The sequence below is a fragment of the Anolis sagrei genome, chromosome 2, assembly GCF_037176765.1.
Source record: "Anolis sagrei isolate rAnoSag1 chromosome 2, rAnoSag1.mat, whole genome shotgun sequence".
NCBI classification, from domain to species: Eukaryota; Metazoa; Chordata; class Lepidosauria; order Squamata; family Dactyloidae; genus Anolis; species Anolis sagrei.
The window spans coordinates 164,873,448-164,895,666 of record NC_090022.1 but is presented as its reverse complement, the minus strand read 5'-3'; the positions used below and the strand labels follow the sequence as shown (position 1 = coordinate 164,895,666).

General features: G+C 42.7%; 1 protein-coding gene across 3 annotated transcripts in view; it reads right to left on the bottom strand.

The window, feature by feature from the left end:
* Positions 1–1,299: 1,299 nt before the first annotated feature.
* LOC132768002 (ultra-long-chain fatty acid omega-hydroxylase-like) overlaps positions 1,300–22,219 on the bottom strand; it is a 50,380-nt gene continuing 29,460 nt past the window's right edge. The window contains exons 4-13 of one of the 3 annotated variants that reach the window (XM_067464048.1): positions 21,229–21,282; positions 18,490–18,617; positions 17,366–17,487; positions 15,273–15,540; positions 14,920–14,986; positions 11,538–11,667; positions 8,147–8,280; positions 5,869–5,933; positions 3,082–3,164; positions 1,300–1,850 (exon numbers count right to left, since the gene is read on the bottom strand). In XM_067464048.1, coding sequence (XP_067320149.1) covers positions 1,670–1,850; positions 3,082–3,164; positions 5,869–5,933; positions 8,147–8,280; positions 11,538–11,667; positions 14,920–14,986; positions 15,273–15,540; positions 17,366–17,487; positions 18,490–18,617; positions 21,229–21,282 — 1,232 coding nt within the window. In that variant the 3' untranslated portion in view covers positions 1,300–1,669. The remainder of the gene's footprint in view (positions 1,851–3,081; positions 3,165–5,868; positions 5,934–8,146; positions 8,281–11,537; positions 11,668–14,919; positions 14,987–15,272; positions 15,541–17,365; positions 17,488–18,489; positions 18,618–21,228; positions 21,283–22,219) is intronic. The other 2 variants (XM_060763528.2, XM_060763531.2) reach the window with 2 other exon arrangements.

The following is a 22,219-nucleotide window of genomic DNA, read 5'->3' as shown; positions in this document are numbered from 1 at the left end:
TGTACAGCAAAATTGTAAAAGATAAAATACATACATACAGAAATTAAAAATTAATAGAGATCGAATGCTCTAGTAAAAAGCCAGGTCTTAAGTGCTAGAGTAAAAGGCTCTAAGTCACGCATGGCTCTCATGTAGGGCAGCAAGGAATTCCACAAGGCAGGGGCAGAAATATAAAAGGCCCTGCGTCTGGTCCTTTCCAAGTGCACTTCTCTAGGACCCGGTATATGGAGTAAGTCACGTTGGACTGGTCATTGCGACCTCCGATAATGGGGAGGGAGAGGCGGTCCCTAAGGTATGATGGATCCTGGCCGTAAAGAATTTTAAAGGTCAGAACTAACATCTTATACAGGCCATGGTACTCAGTTGGAAGCCAATGTAAATGTTGCAGCACTGGTGTTATATGGCATTTCATGGGCGTTCTTGTGAGTAACCTGGCGGCCGCATTCTGAACAATACGGAGCTTTTGTGTTGTAGACATCGGAAGGCCAACATACAGGGCGTTGCAATAGTCCAGCCTAGACGTAGCCGTGGCATGGATTACTCTTTCCAGAGCCTCGTCAGATAGGTAGGGTGCCAGTTGCCTCGCTTGTCGTAGATGGAAAAAGGCCTGTTTGCTGGTAGCAGCGACCTGAGCTTCCATTGTCAGCTGAGAATCCAGGACGACACCTAAGCTCTTAACAGTGGTCAATGGAGATAGGGCGGCACCATCGAAGGTGGGTAATAGAGGAGTCAGACCTGCCGGGCAGCCATGCCAGAGAATCTCAGTCTTTGCCGGGTTCACCTTCAGTCTGCTAGCATGTAGCCAGTTCGACAGAGCTTCCAGACATCGGGTGAAATTGTCTGGAATTGACGTTGGTCCAGGCTCCAGGCGCAGAAGGAGTTGGGTATTGTCCGCATATTGGTAGCAGTCCAGGCCGAAACTCCGAGCCAAACTAGCAAGGGGTCTAACGTAGATGTTAAAGAGGAGAGGAGAGAGAATTGCACCTTGGGGGACCCCACATAAGAGGGGGGGTCTATCGGAGACTTGACCCATGTACTCCACGTGTTGACTCCGGTTCCGGAGATATGAGTTGAACCAATTAAGTGCCTGACTGCGAACTCCAGACATGGCAAGACGGTGAATCATTAGATCGTAGTCGACGGTGTCAAACGCTGTGGTAAGGTCGAGAAGTACCAATAGATCCACTGTTGTCAGACTGGCGACGGAGTTTATCCGTAATGGTAACACAACATTTTGCTTGTTGTAGTATTACTGTACTATCATGTTCTCTCTTTCTCAAACAAAAGTGACTTAAAAACAAAGAGTGTTTGGAATATTAGCCTTAAGATATCATTCTTTGCAACCAAGACTATGGTTAGGTTAGAGCTCTCCAGACACCATGGCGCAAGAAGTACTGCTATAAGTTTAAAACAATGGCAAACTACATTTTCACTGTTGCAACCTGTAATACTTTAATGTAGTAGGACATAAACTGTTAGAATGTATCTTTGTCTCCGTCATAATATCAGAGCTAAGGAGCAACGGTAAGGAAGGCACAGTGATGGAGGTGCACAAACAATAGTGTGCTGCTTTAGTTTAGGCAGAAAGCTCCCAACCACCACAAATCTTCTGTGTAGATCCAGTGCTAAAACTTCCAGTTTGTGGTTGGAGATAGCGAGGGCTTCCTGATCAAGGCTTGGCTGGCAGAGGTTCCACCTGAAGCCACAGCCCATTCTCAGCTCTCAGGATTAATTCTGGCTTGCGCCGTACAGCCTGGCTTTTCTCATCCAGACGCACCACAAACCGGAGCAACGTCAGAGCTAAGGTCACTTTCAGCTCCGCCATGGCAAAATTCTGTCCAATGCAGTTCCTGCAAAGAGGAGAAAGGAATGTTTTATGGAAAATGCCATATCCTAGCACCAAAAGGGAATAGAACAGGCTGGTGTTCTACTGTGAAAAGAAACCATGAGGTGGTGAGGCCTGTATGTTATTCCTAAGGGGGAAAGCTGAAGAAGGTCTTTTCATGAGGGACAAACCAAAGATGGCTATTGAGTTCATCATGTTTTTCAGTTCAGGAGTTCCCTGAGGCAAATTTGCACAGTGTCCTGAGTTTTGTTTGTTTGTTCTGAAGAGTCACATGCCATGACAGTTCAATGAGTTAAGGGAAGGGGAGAAAAAAAATCCTCGTGACATGGTATCTGATACACTTATTAAGAGTGCAGGGCTGCAAGGAGTTCTGGAGACCAAATAATGGATGATTTGTATCTTACAAATGCCTTTTTCAAGTCAACAAGTGGTCTTCTGCACATCACTATAACAAATCCAAACATGGAGTTTGTTTCCAGTAGGTACCAAATCCTCTCAAAATAGAAAAATGAGTTATCGGTGGCAGCACATTGTTGGCTAGGAGTAGAATATTATGTACAGATCAAAACTATCAAATGTATGTAATGTACAACAAAAGAATGCACGTCCTTAGCACATTTTTTTATTCCTGCAAAATTGGTTCAAATGGATTTAGTACCGTCAAAGGCTTTCATGGCTGGAATCACTGGGTTGTTGTAGGTTTTTTCGGGCTATATGGCCATGTTCTAGAGCAGGGGTCCTCAAACTTTTTAAACAGAGGGCCAGGTCACAGTCCCTCAAACTGTTGGAGGGCCAGATTATAATTTGAAAAAAACATGAATGAATTCCTATGCACATTGTTGTTGTTCATTTGTTCAGTCGTCTCCAATTCTTCGTGACCTCATGGACCAGCCCACGACAGAGCTCCCTGTCAGGCGTCACCACCCCCGCATTGCATATATCTTATTTCTAGTTCAAAACAATACACTTCAAAACAATGCAATAATTAAAATGAAGAACCATTTTAACAGATATAAACTTATTAGTATTTCAATTGGAAGTATGGGTCTGCTTTTGGCTAATGAGATAGGATTGTTGTTGTTGTGTGATAGCCCGAAAAAACCTACAACAACCCAGTAATTTGGTTCCTTTAAGTCAGGGTTGGCATTCATTGCCTCATTGACAGGGACACCAGCATTGATTGAAAGACTCACTCCAAATACTACGTCTTTGGGAACCTGTGAATTCCTGCTCACCTCGGTCCTGCAGAGAAGGGGACGAAGGCCAGGGGGGACTGTTGCTTTGAGGTTGCTGGGTCAAAGCGGTGTGGGTTATAAACCTGTGAGAACGACAACAGATTTCAAAAACAAGTTCCATGAGGCTGGGAAGAAGCAGGAAGTTAGGCAAGCTCCCAGAATGGGACATTAAGTCTTTCTGTGGCTGAGCATTTTCACAGGCTTTCCCAGGAGTCCCAATTTACAGCGTCCCAAAGAGCTCAAACAGCCCAATAGCCGACAGTGAGGAAACTATGTGGCTAGAAATTACAGAGTGTGTATGTAAGGAAATTACCATGACACTGAATTAACCTTGTGTCAAATGCAAGCATAAAATAGGCATACTAGTATTCCCACAGGAAGAAGCACTGACTAGGGAGTGGATGCTGGAAAAAACTAATCTATAATATAGAAAGGGGCCTCATAACAGTGTCTGAAAGAAAGAAAACAATAGCTCTCATTAAGCCATACTCTGGTTCTTCTATTGTTCTAGTTGCAAGTGCAAATACTTTTCAGAAGAATTATAAAAGCCCACAGCAATCCATTATAAAAACTATTCTGTGCTGGTACGGCTGTACCAGGAGTTCCAACTTTATTTGCTTTGTATTAAATGTTTGTTTGCAGTCCTAGGTTTCAGAGGTTCTGCAGAAAGGTGGCTTCCTTTGGTTGCAGTCATAGGGCAAGTCACCTGTCCATCACCATTAAGTTTTGGTTCCGCCCCTTGCTCAGGGCAATTGGGAAGGGAAGGGAGCTATTTTTAGTTAGTCTCAGCAAGGAAAGCTAATGTACAGGACGTGTGAAAGCTTCTCCTGTACAAAAGCTTCAACCCTTAAGACTTTCTGGGGGGAAACAGTCTTAAGAGTCTTCAAAGATTTCCAGGAAAACAGCCCTAAAGACTAAAGAACTCCAGCTGGAGAATATCTAAGCCTTTACTGGTAGGTCCACTTGGTGCTTTGAGACACAGTTCGACCCGATAGCAGAGCCCACATCAGTAAGGGTTAGATTACAGTCAGCCTGGGAGAAGTTAAAAAAGGGGATTTTCCTTTAAAGTAAAGAAGAAGTTATTGAAGACAGTTGCCTGTCCTTTGTGGGCAAGATTAGGAAGCCACCAGTTGCATAAAGCCTGGAAGAATTTGCTTAGCTTTATTGAAGACAAGAGAAGTTTCTGTTTGATTGTTCATTAATAAAAGACTTTGTTATACTTCACAAGCCATCTAAAGATCATTTGTGGTGGAAAACCTCTGAGAACTTCTCCTTGGGCCCCCTGGCTTCCCGCTGGGCAAAGGTTGCACATCCTGTTCTAAAGGAAATTATTTACAGGCCCAGCACGTGATAGAACATATTCAGACTATGTTGTTTAATTTAACACTTTTAATATCCAGTTTCTGTACTTTTGATGCTGCTGCTTCATGATATATGATTTGTGCTTTTTTGGGAATTATGCTGAAACTGCAGTAATTTATGAAGCTAGACATCTTTTCAGCAATGGATTACAAAAACTTGAGCATTGCAGTGAGACCAGATCTATCTGCTCCTGATGGCAATTATTTAAAGTATCTTCCAAATACCCTTTAAGGGTCAGGAAGGTCACCTAGACTAAATAAAAGATCAAGGGTGATGTGTGAACTTTTTTTATCAGGGGTAGCTTTACAGGATGTGCTGAAGACCTGCAGAATTCCCCATGGGAAGGACACAGCCTTTCCAAAAAAGCAATGTCCTGAGGTGGAGAGAGAATGGCACACATATTTTTTGTGGCTGCTTTTTTCTAGCCAAAATTGCCAACCAATTCAAGAACTTTTATTTATTTTGCTTTTTGTTCACCTTTTTTAACACTTTATACCCTTCAGAGTTAAAGTTAAAGTCCAATTAAGAGCACAGAAAGTCAATAAATCTATGTCAAAGGAGGAAGATTGTGGCCGGGATTGAAGACCGGGATTGTGGCGCAGCTGGCTGAGTGTCAGCTGCGTTAAGATCACTCTGACCAAAAGGTCATGAGTTGGGTTTCCAACCAATTGTGTAGCCCGTTGTCGACCTTTGCAACCTGAAATACAGTTGTATCTGTCAAGTAGGAAAATAAGGTACCACCTTAAAGTGTGGGGAGGCTAAATTAACAAATTTATGAGGCCATAAAGACTTCAGCAAAAAGCATGCGGGGAATGCGGAAATACTTCATCAATGTCGCAGGTGGACGACGAAAGCGACAGCTCCCCTGACGGCCAGAAAAAGTTAAATAGCCTCTGTGTATGTCTGTATATGTTGTATGTCAAAATTGGCATTGAATGTTTGCCATATATGTGTACACTGTAATCCGCCCTGAGTCCCCTGCAGAGTGAGAAGGGCGGAATATAAAAGCTGTAAATAAAATAAATAAATAATAAGAGGAGAAAAAAAGAAGAGAAGAAATTAATGAATTTTCGACTACATAATTAACGGCAAGTACCAAGCAAATGAGCAAATGACTTTTACCCTTTTACCCTCAAAATGGACATATTCTACTGTTAGAAAAAGGGAAAAGCAGAGAGAAAAGAGGAGAGAAAAAGACCTTTTAAATGTAAATTGCAGTATCTTCTTTTAAGACATTAAGAATTCACAAATTTAAGGCAGTAAGAATTGTAAACTGCCTGTCTAAAGAGAAGGGAATGGTTAGCAACTGATTAAAAAAGCAAAAAGTGAATTTGAAAACAAAAAATTCTCACCTCCCTGGGTCAATACAAGAAAACTGTCTACTGGACAGAACAAACTGGGAATATCAAAGACTGGAAACAGTACCTCGGGCTCCGGCCACACAGCAGGATTGTGATGGGTCCCATATATACTGATGAGGCAAATGACCCCTGGGGAGGGAAGAGTAATGAAAGCTTGATATGTCATCAGTTGGGGACCCCTCTCCCCAGCACCAACTGCCGCTCTGGGACAGAGTGAAGAGAGAGGGGTTCAAAAGACAGTTCCACTTTGTCTCCTGTGCTATGTTAATAATATAATATAATATGATATAATAATATAATATAATAATATATTGTATATAATATAATATTTATAATATTATAATGTAATGCAATGTAATACTAATACTAATATTATGATATTATAATTATACGAGGGGTGTTTTTTAAGTAAGGTCCGTTTTGTTGTAGACACTAGTAGTTCGCGCATACCGCAATGAGCACGTGCGTCGTGTACCAGCATGCCTCGGGAACAACTGTGCTCAGTTTCCGCTCTGTAGCTAACCTGTACGGTTCTGTTCTGTGCTTTAAAAATGTTTAAGACTATCAACTCACCCTCCGCATGTGAGGTTCGCTCAGTGATACAGTTTTTGTCAGCAAGGAACCTGCCTGCTGCAGAAATTCATCGACAGATTTGTGAAGTGTACGGTGATACTGTTATGAGTGAAAGCAAAGTGCGTAAGTGGGTACGGCAATTCAAAGATGGCCGTGACAACGTCCATGATGAGGACCGCTCCGGTTGCCCTTCTTTGATTACAGACGGCAGTGAACTCTTGGTTATCGGAGCAGGCGGCAAGTTTTTATGAAGAGGGGATTTTAAAATTGGTTCAGAGGTATGATAAGTGTTTGAACAAACTTGGCAACGCTGTCAAAAATAGAGTGAAGTATGTACTTTCTGAAAATAAATTTACTTTTTTGAAATAAACTTTCGTTGTGTACTTATGTTCCAACGGACCTTACTTAAAAAATACCCCTCGTATATTTATATTATATGTAATATTACTAATAATATGACAATATGATGGTATAATACAATATAGTAATATTTATTACTGATATTGTACTATGCTAATAATATAATATATTGTATGTATATATATCTTGTAAGCCAATCTGAGTCCCCTTGGGGGTGAGAAGGGCGGCATATAAATATCGCAAATACATAAATAAAGCTTGTATTTTGCTGCTCCTTCAAGAGGCAAACAGTGGAACATTATTATTGGGAAGGGGAATAAACATTGAAAAAATGACAGCACATCTTCCAATTTTCAGTTTTTCACGAGAGTAGTAAGACATCTAATGTGTAGCTTGAGTCCTCAATATACATAGGTTTCTCCGTAATTCCTCATTCACAAATATGATTGTGAAAAGCATACTGTTTTTTCCCCACTTATGATTTGGAGGTGACATGCCTTTTGCTCATATCTTGCAGACACTTGAGGATAATCACCAGTGATCCACTACACCAGTGGTTCTCAACCTGGGGTCCCCAGATGTTTTTGGCCTACAATTCCCAGAAATCCTAACAGCTGGTAAACTGGCTGGGATTTCTGGGAGTTGTAGGCCAAAAACATCTGGGGACCCCAGGTTGAGAACCACTGCACTACACCTACTGGGTCACATTGTGCCTGCCCGGCAAGTCGCACTCTCCCTTTCTCTCAGCCTGAACTACCTCACACAATTGCGAGGGGAAAGTGAGGTGGGGAAAGAAAGACATGTATCTCCAATTAGAGCTCCTTGGAGGAAAGTTGGGATATTGTTAAGAATAATCAAACAAAGTCAGTTGCAGTGAAATTCTATGAAAAAGGAAAACAAGCACTCACTTCAAATGAACTAATGTAGTGAGCAATGTGAACAAACCACAGAGTCAACCTACTTTCTAAAATACAGAAAGTTTTGAAATTCTAACATTCACTTGGTTTCACCTGCTTTTTTTTTTTGTCGTGTCAGGAGTGACTCCTGGTGTGAGAGAATTGGCCGTCTGCAAGGACGTTGCCCAGGGGATGCCTGGATGATTTGATGTTTTTATCATCCTTGTGGGAGGCTTTTCTCATGTCCCCGCATGAGGAGCTGGAGTCGATAGAGGGGGCTCATCTGCCTCTCCCCGGATTCGAACCTGCGACCTGTCGGTCTTCAGTCCTGTCGGCACAGGGGTTTAACCCACTGCGCCACCGGGGGCTCCACAATGTCATGCTAACAGTGCAAAAACATGGTAGTCAGCAGCTCCTTCAGGCATATACTGACTCCTACTTCTTTGAGATAAAGGAGAATAGAGAGTCCAACAAGAAGCCGAGGGTACACCAGATCCCTCTCTGGATAGATACCTTTGGGGATAACCTGTCCACTAGGCATTTTCACATCCTCATTGCAGCTTCGAGAAATGACTGTGACTGCCGGGTGGAGGCGCAAGCTTTCCTTAATGCACATGGTGGTGAAGGGCATCTGGGAGAGGTCATCCCTGAGAAGAGAAAGGGACCAAGCATTAGACCTACTGTTCACGATGATTTGTTGACACTTCATGAAAAGCCTTTATTTCAAAAAGGGCTCCATTTGTTATGGTCCGAGTTCAAGGGACAAAACACCCCATAGGATCCCGAGGAATGATATAGATGACATAAATGGGTTGAATACTGCCGAGAATAGATCCTTACTGATACACTAGACTTATGTTAGTGGCTATATCTCCATTTGTTCTATGACTCTAATACAGGGGTCCTCAAATTAAGGCCCAAGGGCAAGATACGGCCCTCCAAGGTCATTTACTCGGCCCTCGCTCAGGGTCAACCTAAGTCTGAAATGACTTGAATGCACACAACAACAACAACAACAACAACAATCCTACACCATCAGCCGAAAGCAGGACTACACTTCCCATTGAAATACTTATAAGTTTATATTTGTTAAAATTGTTCTTCATTTTAATTGTTGTATTGTTTTAAAGTGTTTTTGCACTACAAATAAGATATGTGCAGTGTGCATAGGAATTCATTCATGGGGGGGGGGTTTCAAATTATAATCTGGCCTCCAACAGTTTGAGTGCCTGTGAAGCTGGCCCTCTGTTTTAAAAGTTTGAAGACCCCTGCTCTAATAGGATTTGGAGAAGGGGCTGCCTAGTAATTTGATTTATACTCTGACTTTTTGCCAGAAATGATTACTTTAAAAACCTATAATCAATTAAGAGCAAGAATGGATTGAAAAGAGAACATAAAACAGACATTTAATACCACTGGACTCTTAAGGATTAAAAACAAACTATTGCACTATAGTAGCCAATACACTTTCATGGGGATTAAAGATGAAGGACCCCTACAAAAATGGAAAAGCTATGAGTAAAAAGGAAATGCCCTTTGATCTTAGAATCACTCTGGAGAAACTAGAGATTCTGAGAGAGAATATAATAATCAAAAGCGAGACCTGCAAATGTGGAGGGCAGATTGTAATTATTAAAACAATTGATTAGAAGTGAAACATAAAAACAAAATAGAATGGAAGTAACAATACATCAATAAATAGATATGACCAGCACTCAATAAGTTAGAACAAAACCATTTGAGAACAGAACAGGTTGCATGCCAAAGACCAGGGGTCCACAAACTTTTTAAACAGAGGGCCAGGTCACAGTCCCTCAAACTGTTGGAGGGCCGGATTATAATTTGAAAAAAAACATGAATGAATTCCTATGTACACTGCACATATCTTATTTATAGTGCAAAAAAACATTTTAAAACAATACAAAAATTAAAATTAAGAACAGTTTTAACAAATATAAACTTATTAGCATTTTAATGGAAAGTGTGGGCCTGCTTTTGGCTGATGAGATAGGATTGTTGTTGTTATTGTGTGCTTTCAAGTAGTTTCATACTTAGGTTGACCCTGAGCGAGGGCCAGGTAAATGACCCTGGAGGGCCGCATCTGGCCCCCGGGCCTTAGTTTGAGGACCCCTGCCAAAGACTAACCTAAACAAAAATGTCTTTGTTTGCTTGTACTAGTGAACAACAAAAACAGATTGCAGCTTATCTAGAAAGGGATTGTAAGTGTCTTCTTGTTCCTAACAACACTTTCCTTTGTGGTTTAGCCAGGCAAAAAATAGCCAGTTACATTTCTCTCATAATGCCAGTAGTTAATCCTTTTCTCTGATCTTTGGCAGCAGCCATACTGGTAGATCTGGAAGTACCATATATTCCGGGGTATAAAACGACTGGGGCTATAAGACGACCCCCCAATTTTAGCAACCAAATTGAGAGTTGGGGATATACTCGCCGTTTAAGACGGCTCCCCAAATCAGGCGCTCTTCTTCTTCCTGTCCAGTCACTTCACGCAAGACCTTGACAGAAAGGAGAGCGGCCTGATCAGAAGGGTCTGCGACGCTCCTCAGGCCGCTCTATTTCTTCCTGTCCAGGCACCGCGCGAGACCTGGACAGGAAGGAGGAGAGCGGCCTGATCAGAAGGGCCCCCAGCGCACCTCAGGCCGCTCTCCTTCTTCCTGTCCAGGCCTAGCGCGAAGTGCCTCTTCTCCCACGAGACAATGTTGTCTCGCGGGAGAAGAGGCACTTCTCGCGAGGCATGGACAGGAAGAAAGAGAGTGACCTGAGCAGCGTGGGAAGCAGCCCAGGGGCCTGGCTGCCAACAAAGGAGAGGCCTGGGCCTCTGCAAGGAAGGCAGCCAGGAAGGACGGGGAGCCTGCCCGGGAGGCCCCCATGAGCCAAGGCGGAGGAAGAGCAGGAGGAGGAGGGGAGCCCGAGGCCAAGGCAGCCATATTAAGTAATTTAATTATTATTTTTATTTTATGCCCGGCGTACTGGACGACCCCCAAAATTTTATAAGGTTTTACATGACTAAAAAGTCGTCTTGGAGGGGACGTGGTTTTAAAAAGGGATTTTTCAGAGATCTTCCCAATGCCCATATGTCATGATTTGCTGCCATATTGGCCTATTTCTGCAGTAGGCCTATGTTCACAGAAAATGCTGATTGTTTGAGAAATCAGTGCTCCAAAGAAGAAGTTACTATTCAAGGATAACAGTATATCCGGACAAAACCAGCTAGCTGATGGCTAGTTAGAACCCGCAAGTTTCCCAGTCGCTCTGAAGCCATGATTGCAACAGACTAACAGGTGGGATACAGTCATGGTCAGAGAACAATAGACCATAGTTGTGCCATAGTTGTGCCATAGTTGTGCCATTGTTAGGATCCCACGTGTGCTATAATGTCAATCAAAATAATAAACAACTAATGAACAACTGTATAGCTAACTTAGACCAATGAAATGATTTGTCTTTGGGAACCAATGAAAATGTATATTCCATTTACTATAAATGCTCTGCAGCCCCATTGGGGGTCGCGACAAACCCTTTGATTGCATCCCTGTATGCTTGTTTGTTGTTATTGCTATGGCCACGCAATAAATAGGTTTTTTTGCAGTTTAAAAGATTCAACTTTCGTGGTGTCCATCCTTGCCCTCCCTATTGGAAAGGGGGCTTCTGCCTTTTTGGGAAATATTCTGGTTTCATTGCCCCTACAGTCTAGTACCCCGGAATATACGGTAATAATACAAAAAGTAACTTTTATCACACCATCTTAGTTCACTTTGTTTTGTGTGTGTGTGTGTGTGTGTGTACATGGAGGAAGGGTTTATTCCTCTTCTAGTTAAATAATGAACATCTGGCCTCAAGTCCACCACAATCTACCCATTTCAAACCAGACACTGCAATCCATTACCATTCAATTTCTTCTATGTCCCGGTCACGCAACAGTTCCTGGATTTCCTCCCGGCACTGGTCTTGGTAGTGTGGATGTTGGGCCAGATTGTACAGCACCCAAGACAAGCCGCTTGCTGTAGTGTCATGGCCTAAAACATGAAAATGGGAGTGAAACATATACAGACAGAAAGGGATAGTAAATGCAGGCACAGAGAACACTTACAACTGGAATAAATACAAGCTGAGACAATGTATGTGCCTGGGTAGTTGTGATAAATATAATGTGCAGATTGAATGAAATTGTATGAAAGGTGTATGATTGAGGCCTAAATAAGTTTGAAGATGCAATTCTGAGAATAAAGTATGAAAAACTACAAAAGGAGGTGAAGAATTCATGAACTGCTGAACTGCTGACATGAACAAAGACAATAATTAACTGTGGTTGAAAACAACATGTTTACATAGTCAAAGACAACAATTCTTTGACTGTGAAGCAAACAATTCTTTTGAAGATGAAGCAAACACAATACAGCTTAAGAAAAAAAACTTACGTACTATCCAAAAGTGTAGCAGACAGCAGAGTATGGTTGCCCATGGCTTTCTCCAAGGGACGGAGAAAGATGGTGTATTTGAAGAATGGCCGATTTGCAGGAAACGCAATCTGGCCCATTTTTGGTTCTACTGTCTAAGAGATGGAAGGAGGGATGGGAATGCATGAATGGAGAATGAATGAATGATGAATGAGTGTTAGAATATATGGGAATGTTTTCCTTTTTTTGTTGGTGTAACCAGTGTAGTTATATAGTCTGTGTGTCTACTTTCTTTCTCTGCAAAGTGCCTGTGATATACTCTGTCTCACTGGAAATGAAATAGAAGAACCTCTTTAATGTTTAAAAATATTCATGATATAATGGTTTTGTGGAAATGCACATTTTAAGATTTTTTTACAAGGATCAAATGGCTTAAAGCAGCGGTTCTCAAACTTCCTAATGCCTCATCCCCTTAATACAGTTCCTCATGTTGTGGTGACCCCCAACCCTAAAATTATTTATGTTACTACTTCATAACTGGAATTTTGCTACTGTTACGAATCATGATGTAAATATCTGATAGGATGTATTTTCATTCTCTGGATCTTGGGAGTTGTAGTTGCTGGGATTTATAGTTCACCTACAATCAAAGAGCATTCTGAACTCCACCAGAGATGGAATTAACCCAACCTTGGCACACAGAAAGCCCATGTTCAGATAAAAATAATGAAAGGGTTAGGTGAGCATTGACCTTGAGTTAGGGAGTTGTAGTTCATCTATCTCCAGAAAGCACTGTGGACTCAAACAATGATAGATCTGGACTAAACTTGGCACGAATACTCAATATGCCCAAATGTGAACACTGTTGGAGTTTGGGGAAAATAGACCTTGACATTTGGGAGTTGTAGTTGCTGGGATTTATAGTTCACCTACAATCAGAGAGCATTCAGAACTCCACCAGCAATAGAATTGGTCCAGACTTCCCACACAGAACTCCCATGACCAGCAGAAAATATTGTGTATCCTGATGGTCTTTGACGACCCCTCCGACACCCCATCGCGACCCCCCCAGAGGTATCGACCCCCAGGTTGAGAAACACTAGTTTAAAGGATTAAGGATTTCATCATGTTAACGGATCATGGTGAATACGTTGGGGCCTGGCACAGGGAACCCATCACCCTCTGGATCGCCCACTTTGCCATCTACCCCATCCCACAGAGGAAGTATCCACTGGCCGGTTTCTCCCCATTGTTCCTTATGAAACATGGGAAGCCTCCTTTGTTGTTGTGACGGTGGCTTATGCCACTCCCTCTTCACTTGAGCCACAGAGCCCCGCTGGAAGTAGATCTACATAGTGGGATGGGAGCTGGTGGGCTCTGTGGCTGAAGAGGGGTGGAAGCTGTGTATGACGGGCAAAATGATGAGGCCCTAAATATGGTCCATTACTATCCTGTAGTTTTTTTCAAAAAAAATTCCTTAACTAGCTGTCCCCTGCCACGGGTTGCTGTGGCCCAGTCTGGTGATTTGGAAAATAAAGTAATGAGAAAGTGTTGCTTTCTAATATATGTAATTCCTTTATGCTTGTGAGTAAACAGTATTTCTTGTTGTTTCTTTGTCAGTGTTGATGTGGAGAGTGTCTGGTTTGCCTACTCTGGAATATGCAACATATCATAGTCCTTCTTTAAGGGTCTCTTTCAAATCTATGATACTATATCTGTGTGTGTGAGAGAGAGAATCAAACCTATCTATCTATATTTATGGCTGGATGGCTCTTTGTCAGGAGGGCTCTGATTACATTTTCTTGCCCTGGTGAAGAGAGTTGGACTGGGTGACCTTAAGTATTTTATTTTGGTCATGGGGGTTCTGTGTGGGAAGTTTGCCCCAATTCTGTAGTTTGTGGGATTCAGAATGCTCTTTGATTGTAGGTGAACTATAAATCATAGTAACTACAAATCCCAAATGTCAAGGTCTATTTCCCGCAAACTCCATCTATGTTCATATTTAGGCATATGGAATATTTGTGTCAAGTTTGGTCCAGATCCATCATTGTTTGAGTCTACAGTGCTCTCTGGATGTAGGTGAACTACAACTCCCAAACTCAAGGTCAATGCCCATCAAACCCTTCCAGTATTTTCTGTTGGTCATGGAAGTCCTGTATGCCATGTTTGGTTGAATTCCATCATTGGTGGAGTTCAGAATGCCCTTTGATTGTAGGTGAACTATAATTCGCAGGAACTACAACTCCCAATTGTCAAGGTTTATTTCCCTTAAACTCCATCTGTGTTCATATTTGGGCATATTGAATATTCGTGTCAAGTTTGGTCCAGATCTGTCATTGTTTGAGTCCACAGTGCTCTCTGGATGTGGGTGAACTACAATTCCCAAACGCAAAGTCAATGTCCACCAAACCCTTCCAGTTTTTTCTGTTGGTCATGGGAGCCCTGTGTGCTAAGTTTGGCCCAATTCCATCATTGGTGGAGTTCAGAATGCTCCTTGATTGTAGGTAAACTATAAATCCCAGCAATGACAATTCCCAAATGACAAAATTAATTTTTTCGAGTGGAGGACATACATTGGGTTGTTAGGTGTCTTGTGTCCAAATTTGGTGTCAATTCGACCAGTGGTTTTTGAGTTCTGATGGTATCACAAACGAACATTACATTTTTATTTATATAGATGTATTCCCGTCATCTAAAATTCAGGGACAGGAATTTGTTCCTTTTATATTTACTTTCTTTTATATCCTGCCCTCTTTCCCCCATTGTGATGGAACACCCGGATCCCAACCCCCAAATATCCCTTTATCCCTTCCTCCTTTCCTCTGGGTCATTGCTGACAGGGGCAGATGAAGTATAAGCCTGGCATCTCACCCTCAAACATGAAGGTATCAGCTTCAGCTGCAATGTCTTCATCAGACAAGTGGCACCCATCTTCATCCTGCAAACACAAAGCCAAGTGTTTGGTGAGATGTGACTCCTGCTGACCATTGGAGAATCTCACCAGAACCCACTATTAGCAGGAGGCAGTCCCTTTCCATGGACTAGAGTATTATGCTGAGACTCTGCTTCCCTTTGCGGATGCTATAAGCCAGTCCTCATAGGAATAACTTTTCCATGGATCTGCATCTCTACAGCCACCAGCCAGTTGGCAAAATCCTATTCCCATGAAGGAACCTGCCCCACACATAGCAGCCAGGCCATCTTGCCACTCTTACTCCTAGTACCTTGGCCATCAGCAGGACATCAATGAAATCCTTAGTTTTGTCCTGCTTGGGTTTGAGCGAGGCATCCTGTCCCAAATCTCTAAGGGCCATTCTTCGCTTCTGGATCACATCAGCAGTGAAACGGTGTACAACTTCACAGGCGTGGCGGAAGCGGCGGCCATCTGCCGTCAGATAATAGATCCAGTCAATATGGTTGTACAGTTTGTGTGGCCGCTGCGTTACAAGAGAACTGAGCAGCAGGATGGATGCAATGTAGTTGCTCGGTTTCCTGGAATCAAAGAAACCAATTTGTCAGGAGATAACGAGAGACAAAGTTTCAACAGAAGCTGTTTCTCAGGCATCTAAAAAACTGGACCAGAGGGAACAGAATACTGGCTAGGCCTTGCCGGTTATCAGCATATTTATTTATTTATTGCACTTATATACCGCTTTTCTCACCCCAAGCAGTTTATTTATCTATTTATTTAAAGCATTTATATTCCGCCCTTCTCACCCTGCAGGGGACTCAGGGCGGATCACATGGCAAACATTCAATGCCATAGATCAGGGGTCCTCAAACTAAGGGCCGGGGGCCAGATACGGCCCTCTAAGGTCATTTACCTGGCCCTCGCTCAGGGTCAACCTAAGTCTGAAATGACTTGAAAGCACACAACAACAACAACATTCCTATCTCATCAGTCAAAAGCAGGCCCACACTTCCCATTGAAATACTCATAAGTTTATATTTGTTAAAATTGTTCTTCATTTTAATTACTGTAGTTTTTAAGTTTGTTTTGTACTGCAAATAAGGTATGTGCAGTGTGCATAGGAATTCATTCATGTTTTTTTTCAAATTATAATTCGGCCCTCCAACAGTTTGAGGGACTGTGACCTGGCCCTCTGTTTAAAATGTTTGAGGACCCCTGCCATAGATACACAACATATATAAACAGAGACAAAGAGGCTATTTAACTTTCCAGCTTCATGAGGGTATGCTTTTTGAATTCCGGCCACCGGGGGAGCTGTTGCTACATCATCCACTTGTGACACTGATGGAATACTTCCTCATTCTTTTGCACGCTGTAGAGTTTTTATGGCATTGTAAATCAGTTAAATTAACCTCCAGGCATAAGCAGTACCTAAATTTCCTACTTGACAGATGCAATTGTCTTTCGAGCTGCAAAGGTCGACAGCAAGCTAGATAAATGGTCGGAAGCTCACTCCGACCTGGGGTGGCTTTGAACACAGTTCCCAGCATAATCAATGGCAAAATTCAATGCCTTACATGCAGGCCTGTAGCTGGGTGGGGAGGGGGGTTAGGGGTTCGACCCCCCCCCCCCAAATTTTTAGGCTAAAAAAACCCCTGATTTACTCATGAATTTTAACTAGTTAACCAAATCCCCGTCAAGTCTATGAGACCCAAAAAATTAAGAGTCCCTCCAGAACTGCAAGCACTATCTCAAGCAATTTATTCACACTGTCATTACTTGCAGCAACAGCTGATATAGCGAAGCAACCAAGTTGGGGGGGGGGGTGTTGAATGCTCTCATTAAGGAGGCCAGACTTGGTGGAGGTGGTTGACAAGGGCGGAGCTGCAGGCTATTGAAGGCTGCTCTGCCCCCTGCTGTGCTCTTTGCTTCAGTGTGAGCTAGGAGGCATGTTTAACCCCCCCCCGAATTTTCAACCCCCCCCCCCCTTGAAATTTTCAACCTTTCCCGAAATTTTTTCTGGCTACGGCCCTGCTTACATGTATAAAATAATACATATCAAAACAGATCTGTGTAAATGTATAAAACAGACCCATGATGTTCAGAAAACATTTACTGTTGCCAAATTTGGGGGGACCCCAACACTGTGGGCCCTGACCCATTTGGGGTCGGGGCCCAAACTTAAGAAGGAGTGCTCTAAAGGACATTTAGGGCAAAAAACTGTGGTTTTTGTGGAAGCCTAGATGAAGTTGAGGTTGGTTCAGCTCTCCAATGTCCACTAGGGGATTGACATGGTCTCCGATCTTTTCACAGTTGCCCACTCTGAAATAAAGATATCCCTGGAGCTACCTATAGGATTCCAAAAGCAACTAGATAACCCAGGATTACATTTGCTGGTTTACTCACTCCTGACAGTTGCTGTTGTAGCTGAAGACACATTTTTGTAAACTGTCCAGAGTCATGAGGCTGATATGCTCAAACATGTCAATAGAAGTTGGGCCTGCGGCTGTGAGCCTGCGCCATTTGGCCTTGGAAAAAAAAGAACAGAATGTGAACAGACAACCTGTGTTAATCTTGCTAAAAGAAAGCAAAATTTACAGAGTGAAGTGGGTTATTAAAGTAGAAGGGCTCTTGTAGAAGGACAGGGGTTAAAAGGGAGAAGTTGAGGACGACAATCCTTCAAATAGTTGGTCTTTCTGTGAGCAAAGGAAGGAGAGACAGCAATAAGAATGATTTTCACTTGTCCACAGGGCAAGGGAAGCTTATGCACAAAGAGTTAGCAACATGCAACCAATGTCTAGGCAAGTAAAAGTTGGAAAAAACTCTCTTAAGTGTCTGAAATACAGAAGGCTTGCAATACTGGGTGTGTATATTTATTTATTTAAGTTTGACTTCCTCTCCGAACCCATTGCTATAACCTTCAGTAGCTCAGTGGGATGCCTTTAACCACCATTTCGCAGATAAAATCTCTTGCATAAGAACTGGCTTAGATCATGTTATTGGGGCAGAAGTCAACAACAAGGTGTCCAGCAACTCTTGAGTGGGATTACACTGGATCATTTTTAATTAGTGAGTACTGTTGCTATGAACAATCTATTGGGGCAAATAAGAAGGACAACCTGCTTTCTTGATCCCTCAAATAAAACACATCACTTAGGGAAGGGAATTTTCTACCGTGTTTAAAAAAGCAGTAGCTAGATCACTGTTGAAAAAGTCCTCCCTGGATCTCAATAATTACAGACCAGTGTCTAACCTTACTTTATTGGGCAAGGTGATTGAGAAGGAAGTTGCCCCGCACATTGAGGTCCCCTTGGGGGGGGGGGGCTACTCCAACTAGCTAGAACTCAACTGGTCACCATCAGCCAGAGGACCTCTTTTTTCATCGGTTGCACCAAGACTTTGGGATGACCTGCTGGAAGTGTTCCGACAGCTAAATGAGGTGCTGGAATTTAAAATGCAAGTCTTCCAGAAGGCACAACAAAGAGGTGACATAGAGCCAAAGAGTGCACTGGTGTTTTGGAGGAGCTCACATGCATGATATCTGTGCTCTGGTTGAAGATTTTCATGTAAGGCTTCAGGATATCAAAATGAAAGGCAGGAGTGAGCATGCGCCGATGCCGTGCCCACTTTTTCCCACTGCTCAGCAGTAGTCCATCTCCTGGGAGAAGAAGAAATTATGGGTTTATCCTGGTCAGAGAATGGCCTGCAACTAGCCCACTGCCCGAAATCCCAAACAAGCCCCCCATAAGGTCTTCCAGGAGGATCTAGAGCAAATATATATATTGTCTGTCTGTCCATCCATCCATCTACAGTCATGATGAACCTGAACAGCAACCTGTTTTGCATCCCTTCTAGCTTTTCATTGGCTGAAGTCAAAAAAGAGAAAAGTACAACTTTTATGTCAGAGTCAAATTGGATGACAAGGATGAAGTAGAGAGAATAATAAATATTGCTCACTGGCACAGATCCTACTCAGAAAGTCTATGCTTTATTGCCTAATTTCAAGGTGAACTATAAATCCCAGCAACTACAGCTCCCAAATGACATTATCAATTTTTTTTAGTGAAGGACATACATTGGGTTGTTAGGTGAATGCTATCCAAATTTGATGTCAATTCGGCCAGTGGTTTTTGAGTTATGTTAATCCCACAACTGAAGATTACATTTTTATTTATATAGACTAGCTGTACCCACCACGCATTGCTGTGGCCAAACTTCCTTCCCTCTTTCTTTCTTTCCTTCCTTCCCTCTTTCCTTCCTTTCCTCTATTTCTTTCCCTTTCTATTTCTCTTCTTTCTTCCATCTCTACCTGTTTCTTTCCCCCCTTCTTTGCTCTTTGGTTGCATCCTTCATTCCTTCCTTCCCTCCCTGTCTTTCTCTTCTTCTTTCCCTCTCTTTTTCCTTTCACTTTTTTATTTCCTTCTCTCTTTTCTTGCTTCTCTTCCTTCCTTCCTTCCTTCCTTCCTTCCTTCCTTCCTTCCTTCCTTTCCTTTCTTTTTCCCTCCCTCTTTCTTTCCCTCCTTCATTCCTTCCCTCTTTCCCTCGTTACTTCTTGACAGTCCCTTCCATTTAATTTGTATTATATAGTAATATATATATAATAGTAACATATTATATAGTAATCTATATAACAATATATAAAATATTGTATTTATATCTTACATAGAAATAAGGGAAGGAAGAAGGAAGGAAGGAGGGAAAGAAGGGAAGGAAAAGAAAGAAGGAGGGACAGGAAGGAAACAAGGAAGGAAAGGAAAGAGAAGGAGGGAAAGGAAGGAGAGGGTGAAGAAAGGAGGGAGGGAAAGATATGAAGGGGAAGGAAATGAAGAAAGGGAAAGAAGGAGGAAAGGAAGGGAGAGAGGAAGGTAAAGAAGAAAAGGAAGGAAAGGAAGAAGAAAGGAGAGACAGGAAGGACGGGAAGGAAGAAGGAGGGACAGGAAGGAAGGAAGGAAAGGAAGAAGGGGGTGAAGAAAGGAGGAAAGGAAAGGAGGAAGGAAAAGAAGGAAAGGAAGAAGAAAGGAGGGACAGGAAGGAAGGAAAGGAGGGAAGGAAGGAAAGGAAGGGAAAGGAAGGAAGAAAAGGAAAGAAAGGGAGAAAAGAGGGGAAGGGAGTCCTTTCGGGTGGAGTGTGGCAGAGGCAGCTACCTCCTGTGTGTGTGTGTGTGTTAAATGTGTGCTCGTGTTGCCAGAGACAGCCGAGCAGGTCAGACAGAAAGGAAAGAGTAACAAAAGAAAGAAGGGTCTACAGAAAGTCCGTCCCCCACCCGCCGGCCTTTTCCAACAGGGAAAGGTGGTGGAGGAAGAGGAGGAGGAGACCGCCCTCCTGGCATAGCAGGGAAAGAGAAGGGGCTCCATGCTGCAAGCCTCCCCCTCTACTCCCATGGTGCCCGCTCTCTCGCGCGTGCGTGTGTGTGTGTGTGTGGGGGGGGGGCATTCACACGCGCCTGGCTCCTCAAGCTTTAACGGCCGGCTGTTTCTCTGCGAGGAGGAGCGGGCTTGGTCATGGGTCTCTTTGTAGACATGCACTTTCTCCTTTGTGGACATGTAGTTCAGAAGTCCTTTCTGCTTTTTTTTCGTGTTTTTTTTTGAGTGGAGAACATACATTGAGTTGTTAGGTGTATTGTGTCCAAATTTGGTGCCAATTGCCCCAGGGGTTTTTGAGTTCTGTGAATACCACAAACGAACATTACATTTTTATTTATATTTATTTATTATTTATTTATTTACTTTGCTTATATACCGCTGTATCTCAAGCCTGAAGGCGACTCACAGCGGTTCACAAACAGTAAAAACAATAGAAACAGCAGGGGTTCCATACAACATATAACAATTGACTTAACACATTATCCATAAATTACCAATAAGCAATTACAATGCACAATTATTACAAAAAACAACCGTACCCAATCTTCGCATCATCCAAGCGTAGTCCAGGTTCGTCGTCCATTGTTCCATTCCTATGTTCCATTACCAGATTGCACTAAATTACTCAAACGCCTGCACAAACATCCAGGTCTTCACCTTTTTGTGGAATACCATTAGAGATGGTGCTAGTCTAATGTCCGTAGGAAGGGCGTTCCACAGCCGAGGAGCCACCACCGAGAAGGCCCTATCTCTCGTCCCCGCCAGTCGAGCTTGAGAAGCAGGCGGGATCGAGAGCAGGGTCTCCCCGGAAGATCTCAAAGTCCTGGTGGGTTCATAGGCAGAGATAACTGTATAATAATAACTGTATAAAGATAACTGTATAATAAATAAATAGGAGGACCTTACCAAGCCAGGGCTTCAGGAAACCATAAAGGAGTTTGTCCTTGGGAGCAACAGCAGCTGCAGGGAAGAGGAAAATAAGACCAGTGTTCACTAGTTTTTTTCCATTTTTATTGTTTTATTATTTTACTGTTCATATTTCTAGTCATCATATAATCTTTTATCTTAGTGCATTCAAGCATACTTAAAACTGGTGAGAAAGGCAAAGCAATGGAAGTAGTACAATAATATCCCTGTATAGGAAAAGGATATAATGGATACCAAAAACCATTGTTATGATTGAATGTCAATAAATTACCTAACTTCCAGTATCATTCATCTTAAGAAATTTGCTGGGCCATCCAGTGTGACTTCCAGGGCAGACATACCATAGAATTCCTGGAGGACCTATCAAATTTCTAGAGAGAACATTTTCCCCAAGACATGGGTAAGTGAAACTGTGGGTATTGGATCTTACTGTAACGTCACATTTCAAGCATCAGTTCAGTAGGTCTTTCCTAGACAAGAGAACATCAGCCAGAACCTTATGACTGCTATGGAGATTATATTTCTGTGAAAAAGCAAATGCTTTCTATTTCTGATATTTTTTTGTCATGTCAGGAGCAACTTGAGAAGCTGCAAGTCACTTCTGGTATGAGAAAATTGGCCGTCTGCAAGGACGTTGCCCAGGGGATGCCCGGATGTTTTGATGTTTTACCATCCTTGTGTGAGGCTTCTCTCATATCCCCGCAATGAGGAGCTGGAGCTGATAGAGGGAGCTCATCCATACTCCCCCCTGATTTGAACCTGTGACCTCTGATTACATTAGCCTTTCCCTTGCTTTCCTATCTTAGTATGGAAAGAATGCCCATGGAGGAGGACGGAAAAAGAGGAATTATATGTTCTCCCTCATTGTCCTCTCAACCAATTGGGAAGCGAGACACTGAGGCTGGATCAACGCTGCCATATAATTCAGTATCCAATCCCAGATTATCTGCTTGGAATTGGATTATATGAG